Source organism: Rhinolophus sinicus, chromosome 13 (genome assembly GCF_057876585.1).
Source record: "Rhinolophus sinicus isolate RSI-liver-muscle chromosome 13, RSI-T2T, whole genome shotgun sequence".
NCBI classification, from domain to species: Eukaryota; Metazoa; Chordata; class Mammalia; order Chiroptera; family Rhinolophidae; genus Rhinolophus; species Rhinolophus sinicus.
The window spans coordinates 19,308,914-19,333,533 of NC_142513.1; the positions used below are offsets into that span (position 1 = coordinate 19,308,914).

The following is a 24,620-nucleotide window of genomic DNA, read 5'->3' on the forward strand; positions in this document are numbered from 1 at the left end:
CAGCTCCCCTGGCTGGGGGCAGAGGTGGGGGTGGGGGCTCACGTGGCCAGTTCCCCCAGTAGCTTCCTCCAGCGTAGTTTCACAGCCTGAATCTGGGGACACGAGTTCGAGTTCCATGCGTCCTTCATGGTGGGATGTGGTAGAAATGCCCTCCCGGAAGTGTCTGGTAGCAGGCGGCATCACTGAGAAATCGGTGGCCTGAGGGCTGGCAATGTCGCCCAGGGGCTGGAGGTGGACGAAGCCCAGGTCTAAAAGCTTATTCCGCTGTTGCTCTACCTGCCCCAGGGAGGCCTCTGAAGACAATTCATTTGGAAGGACCCTTGTTTCACCCTGACTCACTCGACAAGTTTCAGCTCCTTGAGTCTCAAAGATCCGAATTTTGTTGGCCACTGAGGTCTTGCTAATATCTTCCAGGGAGCCCTCTTGGCCCCCAGCCTGGAAATGGGTCATCTCCTTTTGCTTCCCTGAAGGGAACCCCAACCCCAGGGGTACACCCCCCTCGACTTCTTCGAGGACAACTCTGGGCTTTCTGCTGGTGACAGGAGGCGCCCTGCGCTCACCTCCGTCCAGAGTCCTGACTGGCTCGACTCGGTCCTTGGGATCTGGGCATTCTTTAGGAGGATGGACAAGTTTGAGAAACATAGGGGATTCTTCTCCAAAAGGGTCACCGAGCTGCAAAGGCTCCCGTGACCCACAAGGGGCTGTGCTTGGAGAAGCTTCCTCTGGAGGTGTCTGAGCATGAAAGGGACCAGGGGAGGTTGGGGGTGGGTTGATCACCTCCATCTGAAGAAATGTCATTTGAACCTTGCTGTCCTCTGTCACAGGTTCTCCTATTTGGGTGTGAACCAGTCCCCTGTCTTTGGACAGGAAATTACCTCTGTCCAGTCTGGCTGGCTTCCACGGAACGGCATAGGCTGGGAGGTCTCGGCACACACCCTCTCGTTTGTGAGGTGAGTGCTTCTTCCATCCCGCTGGGGGACTTTTCTCAGCCTTTCTCATCGAGTCTCCACTCCTGGAGACCTCTTCCTCTGCGGCGATGGTGGATGCTGGGTGGGTAAACTCTCCTTCCACCCCCCACCCAGCTTCTTCCCAGACCTCAGCAAACGTCTGCCCTGGAGAACATCCCTTACCAAGCTGCTCGACAAAGGCCTCCAGCTCATCCAGTCTTCTGTGGTTCCTGGGGGGTCCTGCCCCCTCCTCCAAGGAAGCTGTATGGGCTTCACAGTCTTGGTCCTTGCTCCTGTCAGAAGGTGCAGGAGAGCCCCACGGGTCTGAGGGATTCAGCTCAGAGCTCTCTGCCAACTCCTCTGAGAGCTCCGGCCTGGTCTCGTCTCCTGGAGGGGCTTCCAGGTGCTCTTCTCTCTTCTCTAGTGGCGGAGGGAGGATATGGTCTTCAAAATCTTTCTCTCCGTAGTTTAAATAGAAACTTCTCTCTGCAAAGGAAGTATCGGTTTCATCACTCGAGTCGGCTCTGGCTTCCACGTGGGCTGGATCCAGCAGAAACGACTGGAGTCCTCCTTTGTCAGAGGCTGGCGAGGGGACATCCACCTCTGCTGGCCTGGTCCCCGGGACAGTGGGTCTTCCACAAGCCTGGGACTCCTCCAGCTCCTTCGTCAGCTCCATCTGGCCCTCCAGCTGACCACCTGAGACCCGAGGCTCTCCGATGGTTGCCTCCCCAGCGCCCACCCTGAACTGACTGCTCTCAAGCTTTTCTGCCAGCGTGCATTCTGCAGCCAGAGAAGCCCCTCCCGGGCCTTTCCTGACCCAGGGGCCTTCCTCCCACACTGACTCAAAATCTTCAGGGCTTGCGATCATTCTTCCTTTTTGCTGGGTATTTGCTCTTCTGGCTCCCACCATTTCTTCTGTGGCCACTTCCACTTTGAACTTGTCCACCAGCACATCTACTTTGGAGAGTCTGCCATCGGCAAGGATATCTGCAAGGCCTGCCTCACATTCTTCCTGCTGCGTGGTGGCCACTTTTACAAGTCTGAGTTCTTCTGGCCTAGTGTACTCTCTTTCAATAAGTACCCAATGCTCTGAACCCTGTGTTTCAATCGGAGCAAGAAGAATTAACATGAAATGTCAGGCACCTGAAGAACGGGGCAGCTTTTCCCTCTGCAAGAAGGGACCAATCTACCACTGAAAGGTCAACACATCCCCAGAACAGACTGGGGAGAGGAAGGCATGACAATGCTAGTCAGCCGCATCAAGGCTCCCCTTCCCATCAAAACACCCCACAAATTATTTACCAACTCCCTTCAACCACCGCCCCAACTTGGTCAAATGGGATGAGATCTCCTTCCCTCTCTGTGTTAACCATGAGGAAATGGAGATCCAACGGATGGGCCAGGACTCGAACGCTGCCTCTTTTAATAATGTTAACTGCCACTGTCAGAAGGGAAAGTAGCTGACATCTCATGGAATCTTTGAATGTCAGAGCTAAAAGAACTCCTAAGCCACTTCCAGTCTAATCTCCTCATTGTGCAAATGGGTACGCTGAGGCTGAGAGAAAGTCAGTGACTTACCCAAGGTCACTGTCAGTTGATGGTAGAGTCGGGAAAAGAGTGCTTGATTTTTGATGCCTGAGATCCTTGCTGACTTTATCTCCCAACCTATGGAATATGGGTCCCAACTGTGGTTTAAGGTCAAGTTGAAGGGAAGCACTGAGTTAAGTTCCATAGGCCCCAGCCTGAAATCTGACCTTTCTGCAAGGGCTTCTGGGAAGGAAAGCGATTAGAACAAAAAGTACCAAACGGCCAGCTTCTAGAGGTTAGTGCCAGTCACCACGGCCTGAACTTCGTAGGGGTTCATTCCCAAAGAAACAGATATAAGGCCTCTTCTTAAGGAATTCTAACAAAATCCACAAAAAGAAAAGGACTGACCAGAACACATCACAGAAGAAAATCTAAATATCCAGGCATCATCATGGGTCAAAAGCACCAACGAGAGGGTAGCACTGTCAAGCCATCAACAAAACAGCCCTCTACCTCCCGTGTAGGGTCCTCCAAACACTGCGTAGGAGGGGATGATGGACCTCCAGAATCATTCAAAAAGCAAGACCGTTGGGATTTTGATCTTCTTACAGCTACAGTGTACGTTAGTCACACAAAATCTGAATGGAAGTCCAATAAGAAATAAGGGGCTGCCCTGTTAAAGTTGGGGGCCTGGGCTGTCCTAGTGACCCGAGGTACCTCCCTCCTTTGAAATCACTGCTCTGAATCAAGCTCCTGGTGGTACAGATGTGGAAACTGAGGCCTAGAAAAGGTAAGCACCATGCCCAAGGTCAGAGAGTGAGCTAGCGGTAAAGGTAAGGCCTGATCTCTGACCCCAAGTTCTGTGAGGTGCATCCGTGGTAAGAGGTGCCCCAAACTGCTCCCAAACACGGGAGGGGGTTAGGTTTATATGACCTTGGGCTCCGATTTAGGTTATGACTTGGTGTCTGTCGGATCCCACAATATCTAAAGAATTCTGAAGGATCAAGGAAGCACTGTAAACCCTCTCACCTCCACTCCCCCACTCCATTTCAGGGAGACCATGACTGTCAGGGAAGCAAACCTCAGTAAGAGAATCTCGCCAACAGAACAGACAGATACAAGGAAGGGGGAAGGCCCAGACAAAGTCAGGTGTAGTTTTCGGAGATTTCGCTTCAGCTTGGTAAGCCTTCAGGACAGCAGCATTTGAACCAGCCCAGAGAGAAGTGCCTCGAGAGCCTGCAGAAGCCAGGTCTCTCTTCTCCTTGGGAAGCAGGTGCCTTTAGCTGCTCCCATTTCAGTTTGTACTGCATCATCAGCCTGGCAATGATGGCCAAAGATGGTCAGTGAGACCCTTTCAAGAACATTCCTGCCCCAAATCTAACTAGAAACTCGTTTCTAGAAACTAGAGGCTTAGGAACTAGGATGAGTGGGGTGGGAGCTGGCACAGAACAGAGAAAGAAAGGTTGTGTAGGAAGAAAAACGGAAACATGTACTTATATTTAGTTACTCTGTGCCAGGCAATGTCAGCCCTTTGTCTAAGTTATTCAACTGAATCCAAATGGTAACCTGTGAGGCAGGTACTGTTACCTGTATTTCAGAAGGGGAAACTGAGGCACCCAGCGAGGAGGTGACTTACACAGATGGCAGAGTGAGCACTAAGGGAAGAAGTAGCAGCTTTGCATCTAACCAGTGAAAGTAGACATATAGGATCCTAAAGAGAAAAAAAAGACTGAACAAAAATAGAGACAAGCTTTGCTGGCACCAAGACACTGGCAGAGCCGCACCTGGCGCTGGCGACTGGTATGAAAGTTGTTCTGACCAGATTACAGGATGGCATGATGTCAAGGTGGCCCCACAGCCATTCTTTCCACTGAGCCAAGGGACCCCCAGTGCCTGCTCAGAGCGCCCCCTGCTATCAAATGGAGGCACTGTGGCAAGACGGGCCATGAAACAGAAGCTGGGAGCGGAAGTGGAGCCAATTCTGTTCCCACAGAAGCCACCACCAAGGAGAAAATCTCCAGCCAGGCAGTTCTGCTGCCTCTGGGCGGTTCAGGCCCCACCTGGAGCTCTCGGCCACATTTTGGGCCCTGCTCTTTACAGGAGACCCCCAGAGGGCTGTCCAGGACGAGGAACCCTCTAGAAGTCATGCCCTGGAAGGAGTTGTTGAAGAGGGGAGGTTGGTGCTCAGCTCCTAAGGGCCTTCTTGGAGGAGGACACAGAGCAGATCTAAGGGTGCCTGGGGACAGGGCGAGGCCCACAGGCCGCTGATTCAGAAGGGCAGAGAATCCAATATGAAAACTTCCCAGTGATGACTGAAGATGAAATGAGCTGCCACTAAGAACCGCGAGAGCCACGTGCGGAAGGGCCTGGACAGACGACGTCCAGGAATGCTGAGGAAGGGCACACGTCCTCCCCCGCCCCAGTATGGACCCGTCCTTGGCTCTAGGAGCTTCTCTGTTCCCCTCACCCTGGGATTCTGTTGACTGCTGTCCAACTTCTCTCAAGACAGTGCTGGCCGTTTCCTTTTTATTTTTTACATTGAGGAAAAATCAGAGTACAACTATGATTTATGTTTTATCACTTATGTAGTTGACTCATGTCTCTTTTACAGTTCCAGTGTGTGTTCAGCAGCTACAAACTTTTTCTCTGGGAATTGAGAAAGGTACATGCGCTCACATACGCTGTGTCAACAGAGGAGGGTCAGATATCGGGGAAACGGAAGTTTCGCCCAAATGACTGGTCAGTAACTTCCAGTCCTGATGGCCTATGATGTCCCAGCAGAGAGGGAGGATGCAGGCCCCTGCTCCCTGGGCCTGGATTCCACTTAGCCTCCAGGCGGGGGGAGGGAGGGCAGGGGAGTCCCAGGAGCCCCCGACCTGCTGCCGTCCTGGGAGCAGAAGCAATGCCTCCTCACTTAGGAGCAATGCCTCCTCACTTAGAAGCAATGCCTCCTCACTTAGAATGCTTGCCAGACCAACATCTCTACCACTCCAAGGATGCTCCCTGGGGCAAGACGCCCACTTCGCCTGCCTGGAGACCCTGAAAGACCCAAGCTCCGAGGGGAGTTTAGAGAAGATGGAGGTGGGGGATGGATGGGATGCTATTCCCTAATGAGCCAAGACTAGACCTTACTCGGGCCTCTGAACAAAGTCGAGACCTCAGGGCAGAAGGCATTTAGGTTTCATGAACCCTGTCCCAAGCTTAGAAGGCAGACCCTGCCTTTCGTCACCTGTCTCAGCAGGGCCTGAAGGGAGATAATCTCTGCCTCCCTTCAAAGCCAGAGGTAACTCAGGCTGTTCTGTCTTCACTGCATTTCAGTCCTGATTCCTGGTAAGCACTGGATGATGGAGGCCCTTTATGGACTCCTGGAACGAGGATGTGCACTTGTCACAGCGTGGGGACAATATGGGCTACCCACTGTACCCATCTGTATGAGAGAGTCTGGTCCATCCCCCTCGCCCCAGAGAAAGGACTGTCTTAAGACCATTGGGTGGTTCTGGGTGGGCGGGGAGATAATGACAGTAACCTCAGGAGACGCTGCGAGGCTTTTCTGAGTGAACACTTCCAAGCCTGTGGCCATCCCAGGCTCAGGTGCCAAGTCCTGCTGAGAGGTGTCCTGGGTCCTCTGGGACTGCAGGGGAGGCCCAAGGCCGGAGGAAAGGGAAAGAGGGAAAAAGGGAAGGAGAGACAGAGAGGGAGAGAGAGAAAGCAGGAGAGACACACACACAGAATCTGTAAATAGCCCAGCTTTGTAAATCCCACATCCTTAGGGTTTATAGATTAGGTAGGAAGGAGCCACGCTGCCGTGGGGAGGAATAGAAAGGAACTGCCCCTCAAACCATTCAAGGTACAGAGGCCCAGGTCAGCTGCCGGGCCAGTTGGCACTCTGGCTTTGGGACTTTTCTCATCGCCTGCCCACTCTCATTCAAGAGGTTTTGGAGCCATACCACTTACACTCTGGTTCCAAGTCTTCTCTGGTTTAGAGAATGGTTCAATCCTGTAATTTGGGTCTTAGCCCCGTTTAAAAAATTATCTTTGAAACGAAAAGCTGGGCTTGGCAAATGGGAGCTCTGCTTTACAGTTTGGGGTCCCGAGTTTGGTTTAAGTTCCTACCGCTTTCCCCTTGACCCAGATGAGGTCCAACAATTTATGAGGAATCGACTAGGAACTCTGGATGAAACACCCCTGCAGGACATCCCCCACAAAGCCCTTATGTGGGTCAGCGATTCTAATCACCATCAGCCATGGCCCCGTGACTACCCACACTCCACACTTGCCAATGAATAAAGTATATTTATATCCATTATTCTGCTCAACCTTCCCAACAACCCTATGGAGGGGCTATTTTGGTTCCCTTTAGGTGAATTGACTAGCCAGTGAGGCTCAGAGAGGTGAGGTTATTTGTCCAAGACCTGGTCCAGTCTCTGGCTATGGCTCCTCCCTATCTCCCAAGTCTTCAAGGGCATCTGAATGCTGATGGGACCTGTAAGCCAGTTAAATGGTCCATTGCTCCAAGGTGAGCTTCTGGACCAGACTTCTTTCCGGCAGTGGAAAGACGGGAGGTGGAGCAGATGCCACCTTTTAATGACCCACCTTCTAGCAGTTCCAGCTGTCACCAGCAGGTGGGGTACGTCCCTAAGCCAGGCTGCTCTGAGGCAGCGCTATGCCCCAGAGCCCATCTCCCCAGGACTCACCGTGCCCTTCTCTGCTGGAGTCCGACCCTTTCGGAAACCTCTGCACCCCATTTCACCCACTTCAGGACTGCACAGAGCTCAAGTCTCTCCCCCGGGCAGGAAGAGCAGGACGTGTAACTGGATCACCAGTCCCCACGGCCCCCTCCAGGGTCTTCAGGGTCTTGTTAGTGCCGGGGTGACTTGTGGGCTTGTTAGAAGCCCACAGTGGGTGAAGGGATCCGCCTTCCTCCATGGCACCAGCCTTAAAGGCCCCCAAAGCATCCCTAACTTTGAGAATCACCAGCCAGCGAGCTACCACCGCAGCCACACTGGACAAGGCCATCTGTTACCCGGCAAGCCGAGGCCACGGGGCGTGCTGAGTCCATCAAATGCTCTGCTTATTAGATCACGGCTGCATCGCCAATTGTCAAAGCATTAGAGGGCAGCACACATGCAGTTGACTCAATGCCTAGTCTTCACAGGCTTGTCTTCCTCCCAGGCATCTGTGACTTCATAGCAAATACAATGCCTGGGAGAAAAGAAATTCGGGTCCTGGCTCCTCTTCTATCAACCATGACACTAAACAAGTCCTTCCCCTTCAGGGCCTCAGGGCCCCATCTGTAAAATGATGACCTGAACCAAGCAGGTTCCGAGGGTCCTTTCAACTTTAAAAGAGATTCTGATGTGCAGTTAACCTTCTGTGTGAGAGTCCCAGGATTCTCAAAATGAAACAACAGTAACTCACACCGAGCACTTAGGTACTCTGCTGGCCCCTCCATGCTTCATCTCATTTGATCGTCACAATATTCCTAACCAGTAGGTACTTTTATTACCTCCTAACAGAGGCTCAGAGAGGTTAAGTAACAAGCCCAGAGTCATCCAGCCAGCAGGAAGCAGAGCCAACATTCAAACCCAGGTGGCGTAAGTCTAGAGCCCAGTCGGGTTTGGGCACAGTAATTAAGCAGCAGCGCTAGAGAGAAAACACCTCAGTATAAGTGGGGTAAATATTGCCAAGATTCAGCAGTGGTAACAATAACAGCTTGGGATTATAAATACAGGAATTCTCAAGATCCTGTCTTTCTCATTTTCAATTGAGAAACACCCATGCTTTCCACTCTGAAAGGCAGGTCGTGTGGGATCCTTTTCTGAAGCAACAGGAGCAGCTCTGACTTTCTTGGAGGATCCGTTCCCCTCCAGTGAGCTCTGAGGATCCTTCCAGGAGAGAACACCCCCTGCCCCCCATTTGTGTTTTCACAATAGGCATGAAAGGATCTGGTTACTAGATGGAACTACCCCATTCTTAAAGTTTAGTGTACATGAGACTCGCCTGGGGCACTTATTTCAAATGCTGATTCCAGGGCTCTACCTCCTATATTTTGATTCAGGTCTGATATGGGGCCCAGAACCTGCATTTCTAGTAAGCACCCCTTTCCCCTTATACTCTGGTTGATGGAAGGGGAATGCACCAAGCTACCATGAGTCTTATTTTTCAAGGTGGTCCCTGGGGCCCCAGATTCCAGGATTTAGTGAGTGTCTGTCTCAGCCTAAGCCCCCACCCTATCTCCATCATCACTTTATGCAGCAGTGAGGTGAGGGGTACATAGGTGTGGAGAACGAGAGTAAGTCAGTACATAGCAACTTTCCCCACCCTCTTTATCCAAGGCCTCTGTGGAGGGGTTTGGGGTGAGACCTACCTCGTTGGCTTTCTCAGGGGTGCCCTTGGGGGAGGGGGAGGCGGGCGAGGATGGCAGCCTGCGCTCCCGCTCCCAGTCTCGATCCCGGTGGATCAGCTTGCTGTTGGGTTCTTTCAGGGTCCTCTTGAGCTCATTGATGCTGGCCTGGTGCTTCAGTAAGACGTCCTCGGGCTTGTCTAAGAACTAGGGGGGATGGAGAGGACAGCCAGGCATTAGAGGGACGGGACACAGGGTGTGTGAAGATGGCAACAGTCACCATCGCTGCCCTACATCAGCAAGGTGACTCCCACCCATGACCCTGCATCACCCTCACGGCGCCCCACGAGCCAAGCAGGGCAGGGGTGTTAGCCCCAAGAAGTGCACAAAGCCCTTAAGATTAAAAAGCATTGACCTCTGGTCAAGCACCACCTTTTCTTCTCCTCTGCCTGGCTCCCGGCCTCGGAACACCCAGGTCAGCACAAATCCCACAGGGCTGGGTGAGTTCCCTTTGGTGCCGTGAGCCAGTCTTAGCCACAGAGGTGACTTCCCTTTGCTCACAACGAAGCACAGTGAGAACTTGCCCACCCTGTTCACTGGGCAGCTCGGGCCCACTCCCTGGATTCCGGATCCTGGTCCCCACCTCTGGCTGAGACCTCGACCACTGCGCTTAGCAGGATGCCCAGTCTAGGCCCCTCCTAACCCAATGTGTGCAGTTGCTCAGGATCTCTGGGGCCCTTCTAAGACCAGCGATGTCCAGAAAAATGTGCCCTGCTCCCAAAGCAGGGACCAGGGGCCAGGAAAAGATTGTGTTCGGAATTCTCTACTGTGAGCTACTACCCTCCCCAACCACCCAGCAACTTCCAGATACCTTGTGGGTACCAACTCCTCAAGAGCAGATAGGGTGAGAGACAGCCAGGTAGAGAAAGTAGGATGCTGTGGGATGTTCAGGAGCATCAGGAGACTTAGAGACCAGACGGAAGAGAGGTAAGTCCCAAGGCGGGACATGAGAACTGAGCCAGGTATAGCTGCAGTCAGAGGTGTGTTCCCCATTAAACAGCCAAGTTTGAGCTCTGGCCAGTGCAGTATAAGAGAGTAATCTGCCCCTAGGTCAAGTGAGGTCCAGTCTTTGCACAGGAGACAGCAGCGACCTGCCCAAGCACTTGTCTGCCTACTTCTGGGGGCAGGGTGGGTAGGTTGGCAGCCCAAGAACACTTATCTGCAAGGCTGTTTGAGGATTCACGTCGACTCAATGCATGGCAAGAAATGGACAATCTCAGCTTATTATAAAGTCAGATTAGGTGATCCTAGAAGAACCACCTGGAAGGTAAGCTTGCCCTTGGTCAAACTAGCGCCTTCCCCTGGGCTCATCTTTGGCATCCAAGGATCCACTCTGATGGACTCCTAGGTGACCTCAGGGAAACTGATGCTATTGAGGCTTTCGCTTTCCCTCCAATATCTGTCTGTACCTCCCGCATCCTTTCCTGAGCTGAGCTGTTTCAGGACAATGTCTGTCTGAGAAATCAAATCTGAGAGTTTGCATGGGGGACGGGGGGGTTGGGGCTGAAATGGACCCAAGATGTGGCTTGTGACCTATCCTGCACCTGCCACTCTGGCTCTGTGGGCATGTTGTGTTCCCAAAGGCTGGAGGGAGCAGTGCAACCCTGATAGACTTGAAGGTCATTGGGGAACCTAGTCTCAATGCCTTGCCGTGCAGATGGGGGCTGGGGCCTAGGGGACTGCGCCTAAACCCTCAGAGTCAGTGGCAGAACCGGGGCTGAAACCCAGACCACAGGACTCCAAGCCTTCTCACACCCCAGCCTCTGGCCCTTTCCCTCAGGCCCAAGAATAAACCCACTTCTCTCACAGTGAAGGTTCAAATGAAGACTTGGAGACTGCGAATGGGAAGAAGTGGTTAACACAGGAGGAATAAGATGAGAGAAGCAACAGTAGGAAGAGGAAGAGGGAAGGGAGGAGGAGAAAAAGGAAGGAGGCTTTCCTGACAGAGCTGGAGAAGCAGCGGGCAAACCCACAGGGAGGTGCAAAGGAGTCTGGGAAATGCAGATGTGCTCCAAGGCTCCTCCCTCTCACCCCCCCCCCCCATCTGGTTGCCAATAGATACAAAATGAAGCTTGGGATGAGGACTCAGGGGACACAGATGAGCTGGAGGTATGACCACACATCGGTGTGGGGAGGAGATGAGCCAAAGGAAGGGTTTGCGGGTGGGCGTGGAAGAGATGAGCTCAATGAAAGCACAGAATGGCCTGGAATTACCGGGGAACCCAAGTGGGAGGGTCAGCAGGAGGGGGGGGAGCAAGCATGGGTGGTCTGGGGAGGCAGAATGTGAGCGGGGAGAGGGGTGGGGGAAACGCGGCTGGGCATGGAGTCTGAGCAGGGAGCTGAGAGGTGAACTTAACAAGGGAGGTGTGTGTGTGTGGGGGGTGGCACGAGGAGCAGGATGGCGGCGGGAGGAGGACGGCCAGGGAGCAAAGGTGAAGTTAAAGCTGAGATGGCCCCAGGATCTGAGCCTGGGACGACGGCGGGATGGTGACACATGAGCTGGGATTTGAATGGCGGGGACGGAGGGATGTGTCCCATGCAGTACCTCCTGCTTGTGTCTCGGCGTGGTTTCTTGCTCCGGCTGGCAGACGCGAGAGGAGGGAAAGGAACCAGCAGGGTAAGTAGAGCCAATGGATTAGAGACACCGCGACCGGCCCGGTCCAGCGGGCAGCCCAGAGCACTCTCACCCACGCAGCAGAGGCCAGGGAAGCTGGGTGGGCCACCCAGGGGGCAGTGAGTAATCAGAAGGTGTGGGGCATAAAGCAAGGAGCTGGCCCACGGAGGCATGAAGGGGCTGGGCGGACTGAAGGCAAAGCCAGCAGGCACACTCAGCAGATGGACGTGAGCGTTCTGGGTAACCCTGTTTCTTGCAGTCAACACGTGTGTCCAAGGGCCTTCGCCCCCAAGTGGGACTATATGATGGAAACAGCCCCGTGTATGCACACGTTTGTTTGCATGTTTGGGTGCATAACCCGAGGGGTGAGGACGGTACATCTGTAAGTGAACACGTGTGAGTCTGAGGCCGTGCGTGCCTGTGTGAGTATGTGGGAAATGGGCTGGGCAGCAGGAGGGGCACACCTGTCAGGGCCTGCAGGGACACCCCATCATGCTCTGGGAGGAAGGGACCCTCTAGATCCAAATCATCGTCAAAGGGGCAAACTGGGAGTAGGTAAGAGGAGGCCAGAGGCCCTAGGGGACAAAGCGCCCTTCTGGGAAAGCAGGGCAAAAGCAGGGGAGGGTGTAGGGTGAGTAGCACGCCCTCCACCACCGCGGGCATGTCCAGGCATTGGGCACAGCTCAGGGCAAGGAGCTAAGCTTGGTACACCCCACAGCAAGGGCGCCTGAACACAGCTGGGGGCGCCCGAACGCCAAGACTGAGGCTCGCCCCAGGATCTGCCTCCTGATCCTCAGGCCAGAGGAGATGAGAAAGCCAGGCTCCTACCTTTAGCTCCTTGATCTTGGTGGGGGTCCTGACCTCTCCCTCCTCGGCCTCTGACCGCCGCCCCCCAGACTCGCCATCATCTTCCCGCTTGTCACCGTCAGGTTCTGCGTCGTGATTCTCACTGACGGAGGCCGGGCGGGAGAACTCTGCTAAAGTGGAAACAGGCAGCAGCCGGGTGAGACATCTCCCAGGTACAGGGACAGGCAGCCAGCCCTGCCTCTTGCTCAGCCATGTTTGGAGTGGAGCAGACGTTCCTGCACCCCCATGTTAGGGATAAGATGCCAAAGCCCAGAGGAGTGAAGCAGCAGCTTTCCCCAGGTCAGTGGACTGCCTCCCAGCCCCAGACCTCCTTCTGATTTCGATAGCACTAGACCCCAGGGTCAGGTCTCAAATCCATCTCTTCTTGGCTGTGTGACCTTATGTAAGTTATACAACCTCTCTGGGCCTCAGTTTTCTCACCTATACACAGTACCTACTTCAGACAGTTGAGAGGAGGACCAAATAAGCTAATGTGAGTAAGCGGAAGAGCGGCTGACACAGAGAGAGCCAATTCAATCCGTGCTGGCCCACAAATGTGATTTTCTTGTTGTTGCATTTGTGGCAGAATACTCACTTAACCATTATGTAGCAATACACAAATATTGTGAGATTAGCTTTTACAAGTGAAAGCTAAAGTCCTGAGGTTTGCAAATGACTTAGTTTCTTTATAATTTAGGGAAAATTCAAGGGGACCCCTGCAATGACATCTTTCTCACTCGCTGGCATCCCAAAGTATTTTTCTGGATAGGAAGAAAGGGTTGGAATCACAGACATTACACCAGGCACTGGGCATAACCCAGGCTATGCCCAAGGACTGTGTCTTGGTGGGGAAAAAAAACGGCTGGAAAACCCTGAATAAAAATGACCAGAGCACAGATTACCCTTGAGATTGGCCTAAATTTAAAAAGAGAGAATAATTACCCTTTCCACTCATATATATTAACTCTGCAAAGTGCCCATTCATGCACGCTATTTCATTTGAGCCATACAATGCTCTGTGTTGATGGCTAGAATGGGAATTATTATCCTCATTTTAAAGAGGATAAACTGAGACTCAGACCTTTCAATGAATCAGGCCAGGGACCCAGGCCCAATGGCTTAGAATCCAGGCTTCCAGTCGCCTCAGGATGAGCCTCACAGCTCTGGGCTAATCTTTGCTGCCCTGTACAATCTGGGTTTCCTTTAGCCCCTGGCATGGTAACGGAAGCTGCAGGGGAGGATAGAGGAATAGTATAGGCCCATCTTCCCTTTGCACCAATCTGAGCTCTCTGCTCTGTGTCCGCTCGAGGAGAATAAGGAGCCTCCTCAGCCCCAAATGGACCCTTGCAAAACTGCGTATCCTTCGAACATGGTCAGGGAGTCCTGGGACGGGTCTCACCTTGATACTGCAGGAAAAGTATCAGACCAGGCTCTTCCTGATCCCCTGGAAAACTCCTAGGTATCCTTCAAAACCCTGACTCATTGCCACCCTCTCTGCAAAGCCCTTGGTGCCCCTCCTAGACAGAATTAATCCCTCTCTCCTCAAGACTGCTCTGTCTTCTGTACATACTTCTCCCATTGCTTGAATCACATTGAATGCTTATAAGACTAATCCATGAGTTCCTTAAAGGAAAGGGCCAGACATTCTAACCCTGAGAAAATATTTGTTAAGCAGAACTAACTTACCCAGAGACCTGCCCCAATGTGTTCTGGGAGTATCCACTGTTCCCCCACCCAAGTCCCTACCTCCTACCTTAAGCCACCCTCAACAAACCTAAAAGCAATAATAATTTATTATTGCTACCATAAGCAATAATTTATTATTGGGTATAATTTATTAAGGTCCCACTATGTACCAGGAATTGTTTCGGGTGTTGGAGAGGCATTATTTCATTTCACTATCCCCACAACACAGTTAAGTAGGTCTTCTTTGTTCTGTAGAAGAGGACGTAGGCACAGGGGAATTAAGTTGCTCAAGACCTCCTATCCATTCATTCGGATATTTACGGAGTTCTTCCTGTGTCAACTGAGCAGCTGGTGAGTGGCAAGGCTGAGATTTGAACTCAGATCTGGCGAACTCTGAATCTCTCCAGGACCCCACGCGGCTTCTGAGCCCCTCCTACAAATTCCAGTGTGCATATCCTGGGGACAGTCCTGGGCCCTGAGGAGTGCCGACTGAGCAGGTCTGGGCCAGGGCCTGGGAACCTTCACGTCTAACAAGCTCCCAGGTGATTCTGACCCAGGTGGTCTACAGACCACATTTTGAGAAGCCCTAGTCAGCTTGAAAAAGGACAGGGTAGGGCCAGTTCTCACTGATGTTAAGGGCACCTGTCAGCCCTACAGGAATGAGGGCAGTGAAGAGGGCCATGTGGTTGGATGGTAATCGGTTCTATGGAACCAAAAGAATGACCAGGAATACCCCTCCACTGCTGGTGGGAGGCATCACCAGCTCCACGTACAGGCACAATACACTATTTTCCTGGTCCCATAATCTGTGACTCACGAAGCATCTTGGGCAGGGGGCCAGAAAACCACAGGGCTGAACCTGGGACCCCAGAAGGCTCACTCAGGGAAATCTCGGGAAGTCCAGAGAGTGACGGTGTCACAGTGTCACAGCAGGAGTGATGCTGTAGGTTGAGGCCAACCCACCGAGAGCTGCACAGGTGCAGCAGTGCTCTCGGTCCACCAGGCCTGGTGCAAATTACCCTGTGATATGTCCACCAACTTCACTGCTCATTCTGCAGAACCTGGCATGCCCCCTGCCAACTTCCCTCTGGACACTACTCTTCCCCCACCTCCAATGTGGGGCGTACCTCCATCAAGGCTGCGAGACATGGTGTACCGTTTGCTGGAGGAACGCTCAAAGAAGGGTGCAGGCCGGTCGATGAGGGCACTGGCCTGGCGGGTCTGTGCCTGGGTCCTCCCGCTATACCGGAATTTGGAGCCCATCACCAGGAAGCCCTTGGGTGGGGGCTCGGGGGACACCAGCCTGCAGTGGAGGAATAGAAGTGAGGAGGCGGGGTCAGGCCTGCATTGCCCGGCCCAAGGCTGGACCGTAGCTGGCCTTTCATTCCATTGTCCCAACAGCTAGGACAACTCTAAGTCGTCCAGGAGGGGAGAGACTAGAGGAAAGAGGAGGGGGCCCTTTCTTAGGGTCCCTGCAAGCTCCTCCACCTGTTCTCCCCACCTCATGAAACACAGACATCACCCACACATACACTCACGGCCTCTGTCTCAACCCCGGTTACGCCACCCCGGGGTCAGGCTCACCGGAAGAACGTGTGGTGCTCGATGCAGACCTTCCACAGTCTCTTGGCTGACCGGTGGTTTGGGAGCTTAAAGCCAATCGTGCTCTCAAACTGCTCATACTGCAAAACCAAGGCGGGTGGGTTAGAAGCAAGACCTGGGCCCACTCTCATCACCAACCCATCCTTTCATCCTTTCTGCACCCCTTCCTTCGCAGGCATATGCAACTCTGTTCTGGTCATCACTTATTCATTCATTCATTATTATTTAAAAAGAGATCATTTTGGATACTGACAAGGTTACGAAGGGAATGAACAGAGATGTGTGATGTGACAGAGAATACCTGTGTAGGCGCAGGGGTTGGGTACTTTTTTAGAAAGAGTGATTAGGGAATGCCCTCTAAATAGGTGATCTTCGAGCAGACATCTGAAGGATGGGGAAGGAGCCAGCTATCTGAGAAGGTGGGGAAAAGAATTCCAAGTAGAGCGAAGATCAACAGCAAAGGGCGCAAGTTGGGAAAGAGCTTGCTTTTTCAAGGATTTCAGAGAAGGCCAAAGGGGCAGGGGGCAGTCAGGTGAAGATGTGTGGGAAAGGCAGGTAGCCTGAGACAGCACAAAAGCTAAAAAGAGCTTTTAAAATGTTTAAGCAAGGAGTGGGGGTGGGTTTGACACGCCGGATGGAAGGGACTTTTAAACTCTTTAGCAGCTACGAGGGAAATGACCTGGCGTGACAATGGAAGCAGGGAGACCAGTGAGAAAGGCATTGTAGAACTGTAGAGAAGAGACAGTGGCTGTTGGTGGCTGGGGCAGTGGAAAGAAAGAAGCAGATGGGTTTGCATTCATTCTAGAGACAGAACCAAATGGACCTTTTGGTGGGTGAGATGTGGAGATTGGACGAATACATGTTTGCATGTGTGTGTCTATGTGTAGTACTGCAGTACTACATGTAAGCAAATACATGGACATGTATTCATTGATCTATGGAACCTGAATATATATGGTGATCTTGATATGTGCTCGTGTGTGTGTGCGCGCGCACGCACATGCGTGTGCAGGCACATACCTAAGATGTCAAGTCTATGGAGAGAGCCCCAGCAGAAGCGGGATCTCTCCCTTCCCAGCACCCCATGCATCGTGGGTAGGAAAAAACTCAGGCCCACATGCCAGGGTCTTTTCTGTTCTAGTGAATTCCAGTGAGGGGAGGGGTTCCCAAGGCACTCACCTCCCCGGGCCGGATCTTAATGTAAAAGTTACTCCTCTTGTAAGATATCTTGAGAATCTTGGGCCAGGCGAAGCGGTTGATCCTCAGGCGGTCCCGGTAGATGAGCAGGCCATTGGCACAGACTCCTAACATAATGTCAATGCCCTCAGAGTCCTGCATGAGAAGAGACCATGGAACCGCAGGCCTGGACTGCACACCTGGCGCACCCGGCCACCCACCCCCAAAATCTCTCCCTGGGCACTGGTGATAAATGAGCCCTCAGGTGCAGGGTGACGTCCAGCTTCCAGGCTGGAGTTCACTGACCAATCCCTCACACATTCAGTCATTCACTCTTCCGTTTTGTCATTTATTCATCCACTTACTTGTTCTATCATGTTCTCTGTCTATCACTCAAGCACGTATTCACCCAGCAAACATTTAATGGTACGTATTCAGTGCTGGGCCATACGCTACATGCTAGGGATATGGAAATAAATTAAGGCCTTGTCTTTCCCTCATGACGCTCCCAATCTAGTGGTGGCATACACCTGTTCATAAATTAATATAAGGAGAAAATGACAAAGATCATGATAAAGGATGATGGAACTTCAAGGAATAGAAATGAGAAAAGGCTTCAGCTTGGCAGGAACACAGGGTCTGGCTCACCAAGCCCCCCAGAAAGACCTGGCAGTTCACCAGGGGCACCTCCCAGATTCTAGGGGGACCCTGGCACCCAGTGGTACCTTGGCATGGTGCAGGTCTACTCCATACATGGAAAGTTTCTTGGCGTTCTCTAGGAAGTGGATTTCTGCTTCTCCTGGGGTCATGCCCCTAAGGGAAAGAAAGTGATCACAGGTGGTTGTGGGAAAGGCCCAGCCCTGAGTTCTGCTGCCTGAAGGGGGCCACAATCAGAACCTGTGATTCTGGGACGGCGGAAGTGGGAGTGGGCATATAGCTAGGCCTCACCCAGTCCCTGTCCTCTATTCTCAGTGCAGGACCGTGCACCCTCAGGCCCCACTTCAATTCACCCAACCCCCGTCTCCCGCCAAAGCTCAAGTTCAATCTTGTTTCCTCTAGGAAGCATTCATGGGCTGAGGGGGGGAGTCAGGATTTTTGCATCATTCTGCCACTGAGTTAAGTGTGAGCCATAAATTCTGCTTCTCCATGACTGTGAAGCCATTGTGGAAGACTTTGTTCATTATAATCACCCAGGGGCTCCTAAATTAACTACCTGCATAAGATATTTGTCTCAGAATATTGTATCAGAAACCACTTAAGATCCCCCGAGGAACAGGTGCACGTTCTTCTCTCTGAAAAGAAGGGTTATGTAATCCAAGTTCCTTCTTTGCTTTGGCTGCCAGGAAACCATACATTTTACACTTAGTCACAGCTAACATTTATTGAGTACTACGTGTGGTTACTGTTCCAAGCACTTTACATGTCTGAACTCACTGAATCCTCAAAACAATTCTATAAGGGTATTATCATTATTCCCATTTTACAGATGAGGAAGCTGTGGCACAGAGAGATCGAGTAAGTTGCCTAAGGAACATCAGCATTTGAATCTAGACAATGTACCTCCAGAGTTTTTATTCCCAGCCACTACACTTACATCTATCTCATACCCTCTGGGCCTCAGTTTCCTCTGCTCTGTCGACCTCAGTGAGCTTCTGTGTGGCACATCTGCACGCTATCTGTCAATGTGCTCTAAGCCAAAAGAGCTGTCAAAGCTAAAAGGATGGGGGGCGGCCGGCTGGCTCAGTTGGTTAGAGCGCGAGCTCTTAACAACAAGGTTGCCGGTTCAATTCCCACATGGGATGGTGGGCTGTGCCCCCTGCAACTAAAGAATGAAAGCGGCAACTGGACTTGGAGCTGAGCTGCGCCCTCCACAACTAGACTGAAGGAAAACGACTTGGAGCCGATGGGCCCTGGAGAAACACACTGTCCCCCAATATTCCCCAATAAAATTAAAAAAAAAAAAAAGCTAAAGAAATGGCCATTGGCATTTCTCTAGCCCATACGGATCTGAACTTCTTTCTCTGAATTACAGGCTCTGATATTGCAGGCCAGATATTCCAGGCCACTGCAATGAAATGAACATCGCACTAAAGCGAGTCCCACATGGTTTTTGGTTTCCCAGTGCATACAAAAGTTCTGTTTACACTATACTGTAGTCTATTAAATGTGAAATAGCATTATATCTAAAAAAAATGTACATGGCTTAATTAAAAATATTGTATTGCTAAAAAGTGCTATCATCTGAGCTTTCAGCAAATCATAATCTCTTTGCTGGTGGAGAGTCATACCTCCAATTTGTAAAAAATCCAGTGTCTGTGAAGTGCAGTAAAACGAGGTATGCCTGTATCCTAACTCTTGCAAATCCCTAACGCATCTTACAAGGTACAACAAGAAAGACAAAGAGATGGCAGGCAGGCCCTCAGTCTCTAGTCCTGAGCCAGGCAGACACTGCTAACCATTTGTACAGTTTCAGCATCTTACTCAATACAATGACAGCCATTACTAACCAATCAGAATTGGTGTGCAAGTCTGAGAGAGACGCATTTGCCACCCTGACCTAGCATTCCATCACACCCCAGCAGGCTTTCTTCTCCACATACATGATCCCTCCACATCTGGCCCTGGGCCGCCAGGACACAAACCTCCTCATTCCCTCCCTCCTCGTTAGCAATGAGATGACACCACCATATCCCTCCCACATGCGCAGCACTTTATAGTTTATAATGCGCTTTCACATCCTTGACCACATTGGGTTCCCATAACAACCCCGGGCTGGGCTCGGAGCCCAAAGCACTTCCAGCTTGAAAGGACCCTTGAGACCATTTAGTTCCAATGGTCCCCCCCCCCCCCCGGGGGTGGTACCACCCTTAGTGTGGGCATTTGGAACTGGGGGAGGGGTATTTTGGTTGTGACAGTGACTAAGGGGGCTGTTGTGGGCATTTAATGCCTAAGGCCCAGGGAGGCCAAACACCCTGCACAATGAATTCTCCAGCCCCAAATACCGATAGTTAAGAAACACTGATAATTTAAGTCTATACATGTGCCAGTGAAAAATGGGGCTGATAAGTTAAATAGCCAGCCCACAACCACACATCTAGTTAATTATCGGCTAACTCCTAGAACAAGGTGCTTTCCTCTGCACAATCAGCTATTCAAGCGCTGGAATCACAGAGAGCAACAATTACAGTCGACAGGCGGTGTGTCTTTACTATGTGCCACTCAGTCCTTCCCAAACCCTCCAAGACAGGCTTCATTAGCCCCCACATTGAACAGATGAGGAAACTAAAGTGTAGGGAAGTGAAAGGACCTTTCTAAGATCCCCTGGTTAAAAAGTGGCAGAGCCAGGGGCCGGCCCGGTGGCTCAGGCGGTTAGAGCTCCATGCTCCTAACTCCAAAGGCTGCCAGTTCGATTCCTACATGGGCCAGTGGGCTCTCAACCACAAGGTTGCCAGTTCAACTCCTCGAGTTCCACAAGGGATGGTGGGCTCCGCCCCCTGCAACTAGCAACAGCAACTGGACCTGGAGCTAAGCTGCGCCCTCCACAACTAAGATTGAAAGAACAACAACTTGACTTGGAAAAAAATCCTGGAAGTACACACTGTTCCCCAATAAAGTCCTGTTCCCCTTCCCCAATAAAATCTTTAAAAAAAAAAAAAAAATGGTGGCAGAGCCAGAAGGTGAACCCAGGCAGTCCGGCTTTATAGTGCAAGCTTTTTTAACTGTTATGCCATGACTGAGACATCAGGACGCTTACTTACCCAAGGACACACGATCGTTACTATTATCTCCAGTTGGGAGATAAAGAGACTGATTCTCAGAGGCCGAGGATGGGGAATGATCACCCTCAGAGGAGCTTAGAACCTGAGGTCCCAAGAGGTCCTTTAAGGTCACACAGAGAGTTACTGGCATTCCCATTTGATGAGATGACTTGACCTCACTTTTGCACCTCAGATTAGCAGCAGAGCCAGGTGGGAAACTTACAGCAGAGCATCTGGGGGCCTCGCGGGGAAGGTTCTGGGAGCCAGGGAAGGCCCTCTCACCTGTACGTTTTGTGCAGCTCCATGATCCTCTCTTCCAGCTCACGGGTCTGGTTTGGGGCGAAGCGGAGCTCACTGACATAGTTGCCCACATGTTCCTCAGCGTCATAGTCCCCCAGCTCAGCCTGCACGGCGTAGGAGCCCAGCAGGGCATGCGTGACGAAGGAGCAGGGAAGCCGGCCTGTGATGATGTCCGCCCGCAGCTGCAGGCACAGGTAGTATCTGGAGATAGGGGAGAGTGGCCATGGGCACGGCGCCCCCTTCCCCCCAGATGCCCGCAAGCACCGCTGTCCACCGATCGATCCATCAGAACTCAGCTGATCGACCCTCAGCTCAGGAGAAAAGGAATGATCCTCCACCCCGGCATGTCACGTGTCGGTCACTTGGGTGTGTCCGATGAGACGGTTTTGCACCGTTTCATATGACTCGAAGCATTTCTGTTCATGTCTCAATTTGAGGGATTTTTCCTACTGTGGGATTAGTTTCAATCTCTAACTCAGTTTCAAGATAAATAGGATTACTTTGGCCATTTTTTTTTAATGTTATATACTTTTGTTTATACAATTAATGTATTTCTTATTGTGGAAAAAAATGTAAACTTTAGAGGTGACTCTAAACTTCCTCCCGATGTCCGTTCTCTGTCCTACTCCTCTCCCCCAGAGGTCATCCCTGTTATCTGTGCTGTGCTAGACCTTTTTCCTCCATGGACACAGAGAAATGCACGTGGCTTTGATTCATGGGCATGGTCTCAAATGCTACCTCTGATTGGACAGCGAGCTCTCACACCCGACTCGGGGCCTTAGCGCCCCTCCCAGGTTAGCATGCGACTTGACTCATTCGTTTTAACTTCTGTACAGCACGTCCACAGCCCAGACGGGCCCATTTGCCAATGTTTTCTCAACACTTTTTATTTTGCCTCTAGCTCTAAGTGAATTGTCTAAAAATAAATTGGTTTAAAAGAAACATTTCCAACCACCAGGCCATGATTTTTTATAACTTTTATGCATGCTTGGATGATTTTACAATTTTTAGAACCATTTAAAACCATTTTTTATTGCTTTTTCGGTTATAGTGTATTAAAAAAAAAAGTTTCGGTCCATTCTCCGCCAGCGATGACTCCTTGCCCATTTTGCTGTTTCACCATTTTTTTTTTCCATTGCCTGTTTTTTATTTTCTTTTAAGTGGATTTTACTTAATATAATTTTTCCTGCTCGTGACATTATTTTGCAGTCTGAACTGAAGCGCTGGCAAAAAGTACGTGCAGCCCCAGTGTGCGCTTCGGGCTAAGGCAGAATCAGCAGCAAACTCAAATATCACACACCCCAAATGTGGACCTATGGGCATTTTGTTCAAGTCTAAACATTCAGAAATTACTGCCCAACATTCTAACCAATATTTCATTTCAATCAATTTGTCATTTTGATCAGTTTATTTAGGGCCTGAATATTTTTTACTAAATATAAATCATCTCCATCCCCTGGGGTCATACACGCTGGGCAAGGCTAACTTCTTCCCTTCTGGGAACTCTGGAAGCCCCATGCCCAGGGACTGGCACAAAGAGACACCGGTGGGCGAGACCAGGGGTGTGGGGGCTGAGCTGGTCTAAAACTCTCAATCCCCTTGGGAATGGAGTTCAGACTCGGCTGCTTGAATCTTGGCCCCACGCCACCCTCAGGGCTAATGAGGCCCTTCCATTCCAGGGACAACTATCTTATCTCCCAAGGCCAAAGTCAGCATCTTGACCTTGGAGGTTGCCTGGTAAACAGGCAGCTGAATTAAGGAGGGACCCAATGGGAGAGAGGGGCTGCTTCAGTGGCCCCTCCCCTGCTGTAGGAATAACTCTAAGCCCACATCTTATTGTTGATGGACGTGCACGTCCCAGCACGTGGATGACACAGCCCCAAGATATCATGAAGTGAGGCTCTCTCTTTGGACGGGGCTTAAAGAGAAGGGCCTCTCCCTGTTCTGGTTTGCAGAGGCAGGATGAGCCCCACAGAAGCTCTCCTCCTGGAGGATGCTTTGCACCCTCTTTCAATCTTCAAGCCCCATTATCTACCGGCCTTAAGGCACAATGAGACTGCATATACAATCCATGTACAGCCCAGCAGCCAGGCTTGCCTCCGGGGGGAGGTCGCATGCCTGTTTGACCCCCACATGCCTGATATATGCACAGAACAGCACATAGGACCAAACGCCCACATGCAAAGGCAGCTGCACACTAATCTCCGCTTATTCCCAAAGTAAAAAACTGGTGGCGCACCAAGCACATCAGATCTTCAGATGTGTTTGGCTGGTCCCACCCAGAGATGACCCACACCACGTTTTTAAAAAAGTTAGGGGTGGCCAGCTGGCTCAGCTGGTTAGAGCACGAGCTCTGAGCAACAGGGTTGCTGGTTCAATTCCCACATGGGATGGTGGGCTGCGCCCCCTGCAACTAAAGATTGAAAACAGCAACTGGACTTGGAGCTGAGGTGTGCCCTCCACAACTAGATTGAAGGACAACTACTTGACTTGGAGCTGATGGGTCCTGGGAAAAACACACTGTTTCCCAATAAAGCCCTGGAAATACACACTGTTCCCCTTCCCCAATAAAAACCTTTAAAAAATAAAAAGTTTGAATTAGTTGCCAACATATAAAAATTGTAACTTTCACTCTCCAATCTCTAGCTTCACTTCAACCATCGGGCCCAATTCCCACATGGCTGTGATTGCCTGAGTTGAGGGCATCTGGCCTCTCGATTCACATTGGTCCCCACTGCTCCCTGTAACCCCTCCCACTCAGAAGTCAAGGGCCAGCTGCCATTGACCACTGTGTTTGCGTCCCTTTCTCTTGCACTGAGTCACTTCCTTTGTTGATGCTGTCTGTCTGGCCTTGGCAGGAACCTGAGTTTGCAACTGGCATCATATGCCACCCCACGTCTCCCATGGCCAGCCACCCGCTTCTCCCTCCACAGCCCTCACCTCGTTATGTCTTCTGTCAGCTGAGCAGGGTCCGGGGGGTAGAACTTGACTGTGAAGGCAAAATTCCAGGGGCTGCCTGAGAGAAGATGGGGGAAAGCTCAGAGAGTATCACTCCAGTGGATGGCCCAAACAAACCATCCCATCAGCAATTTCCAAATCTTCTAGCTATAATCTCGGGACAATCCAATCAAGGAACCTGGAACATTATTTCACTTGACAGCTGAGAAGACTGAGGCTCAGGTTAAGACTTGTGAATTAGGTAGAAAGACAGAAAACCAACGGTGCATGCCAGGCATACCAGGCACACTGTTAATTACTTGACCAATATTGCTTCGTTACACGTCCCAACAACCCTGTGAGTAAATCTTATGATTAGCCCTGTTTTGCAAATGAGGACAGTGAGGCCCAGTAAAGTGGCCAACCCAAGGTCACCCAGCTAGGAAGTGGTGGTGCTGGGATTCAGACCCAGGTCCCCTAGCTCCAGGGCCCTTGTTTCCTCCTCTTCACCACAGTCTATGCCACAGGATGTTAATGGGATGACTAGAGAGTCCCACATTCAACAGGTTTCCTAACATCAGACTTCTCAGAGCTCTCATGCTGCCTTTGTACATCGTACCTCTCTAAAGGGGACGTGCATTCAAGAGTTTCCAAAACTTATTTGACGTGCTGTCTCCATTTTTTATAAGGCAGATTAATGTTCCCCAAAACACACTTTGGAAAACACTGCCCTATACCATTTTAACTCCATCTCAGATGGCAGACTTGGATTATAAACAAGACCGAAAAGGCAAAGAGGATGGATTAAAAGTAACAAAGGACAT

At 51.2% G+C, this 24,620-nt stretch overlaps 1 protein-coding gene across 15 annotated transcripts in view; it reads right to left on the reverse strand.

Annotated features, from left to right (window-relative positions):
• The window catches only part of EPB41L1 (erythrocyte membrane protein band 4.1 like 1), a 117,282-nt gene that overhangs the window by 21,271 nt on the left and 71,391 nt on the right, over positions 1 to 24,620 (reverse strand). For 7 of the 15 annotated variants that reach the window (XM_088789154.1, XM_088789149.1, XM_088789153.1 and 4 more), the window contains 11 exons: positions 23,800 to 23,875; positions 20,842 to 21,060; positions 17,527 to 17,614; positions 16,805 to 16,957; positions 15,608 to 15,705; positions 15,151 to 15,326; positions 12,320 to 12,468; positions 11,423 to 11,458; positions 8,842 to 9,024; positions 6,001 to 6,105; positions 43 to 2,043 (listed from right to left, as the gene is read on the reverse strand). In XM_088789154.1, coding sequence (XP_088645280.1) covers positions 43 to 2,043; positions 6,001 to 6,105; positions 8,842 to 9,024; positions 11,423 to 11,458; positions 12,320 to 12,468; positions 15,151 to 15,326; positions 15,608 to 15,705; positions 16,805 to 16,957; positions 17,527 to 17,614; positions 20,842 to 21,060; positions 23,800 to 23,875 — 3,284 coding nt within the window. The remainder of the gene's footprint in view (positions 1 to 42; positions 2,044 to 6,000; positions 6,106 to 8,841; positions 9,025 to 11,422; positions 11,459 to 12,319; positions 12,469 to 15,150; positions 15,327 to 15,607; positions 15,706 to 16,804; positions 16,958 to 17,526; positions 17,615 to 20,841; positions 21,061 to 23,799; positions 23,876 to 24,620) is intronic. The other 8 variants (XM_088789157.1, XM_088789156.1, XM_088789150.1 and 5 more) reach the window with 7 other exon arrangements.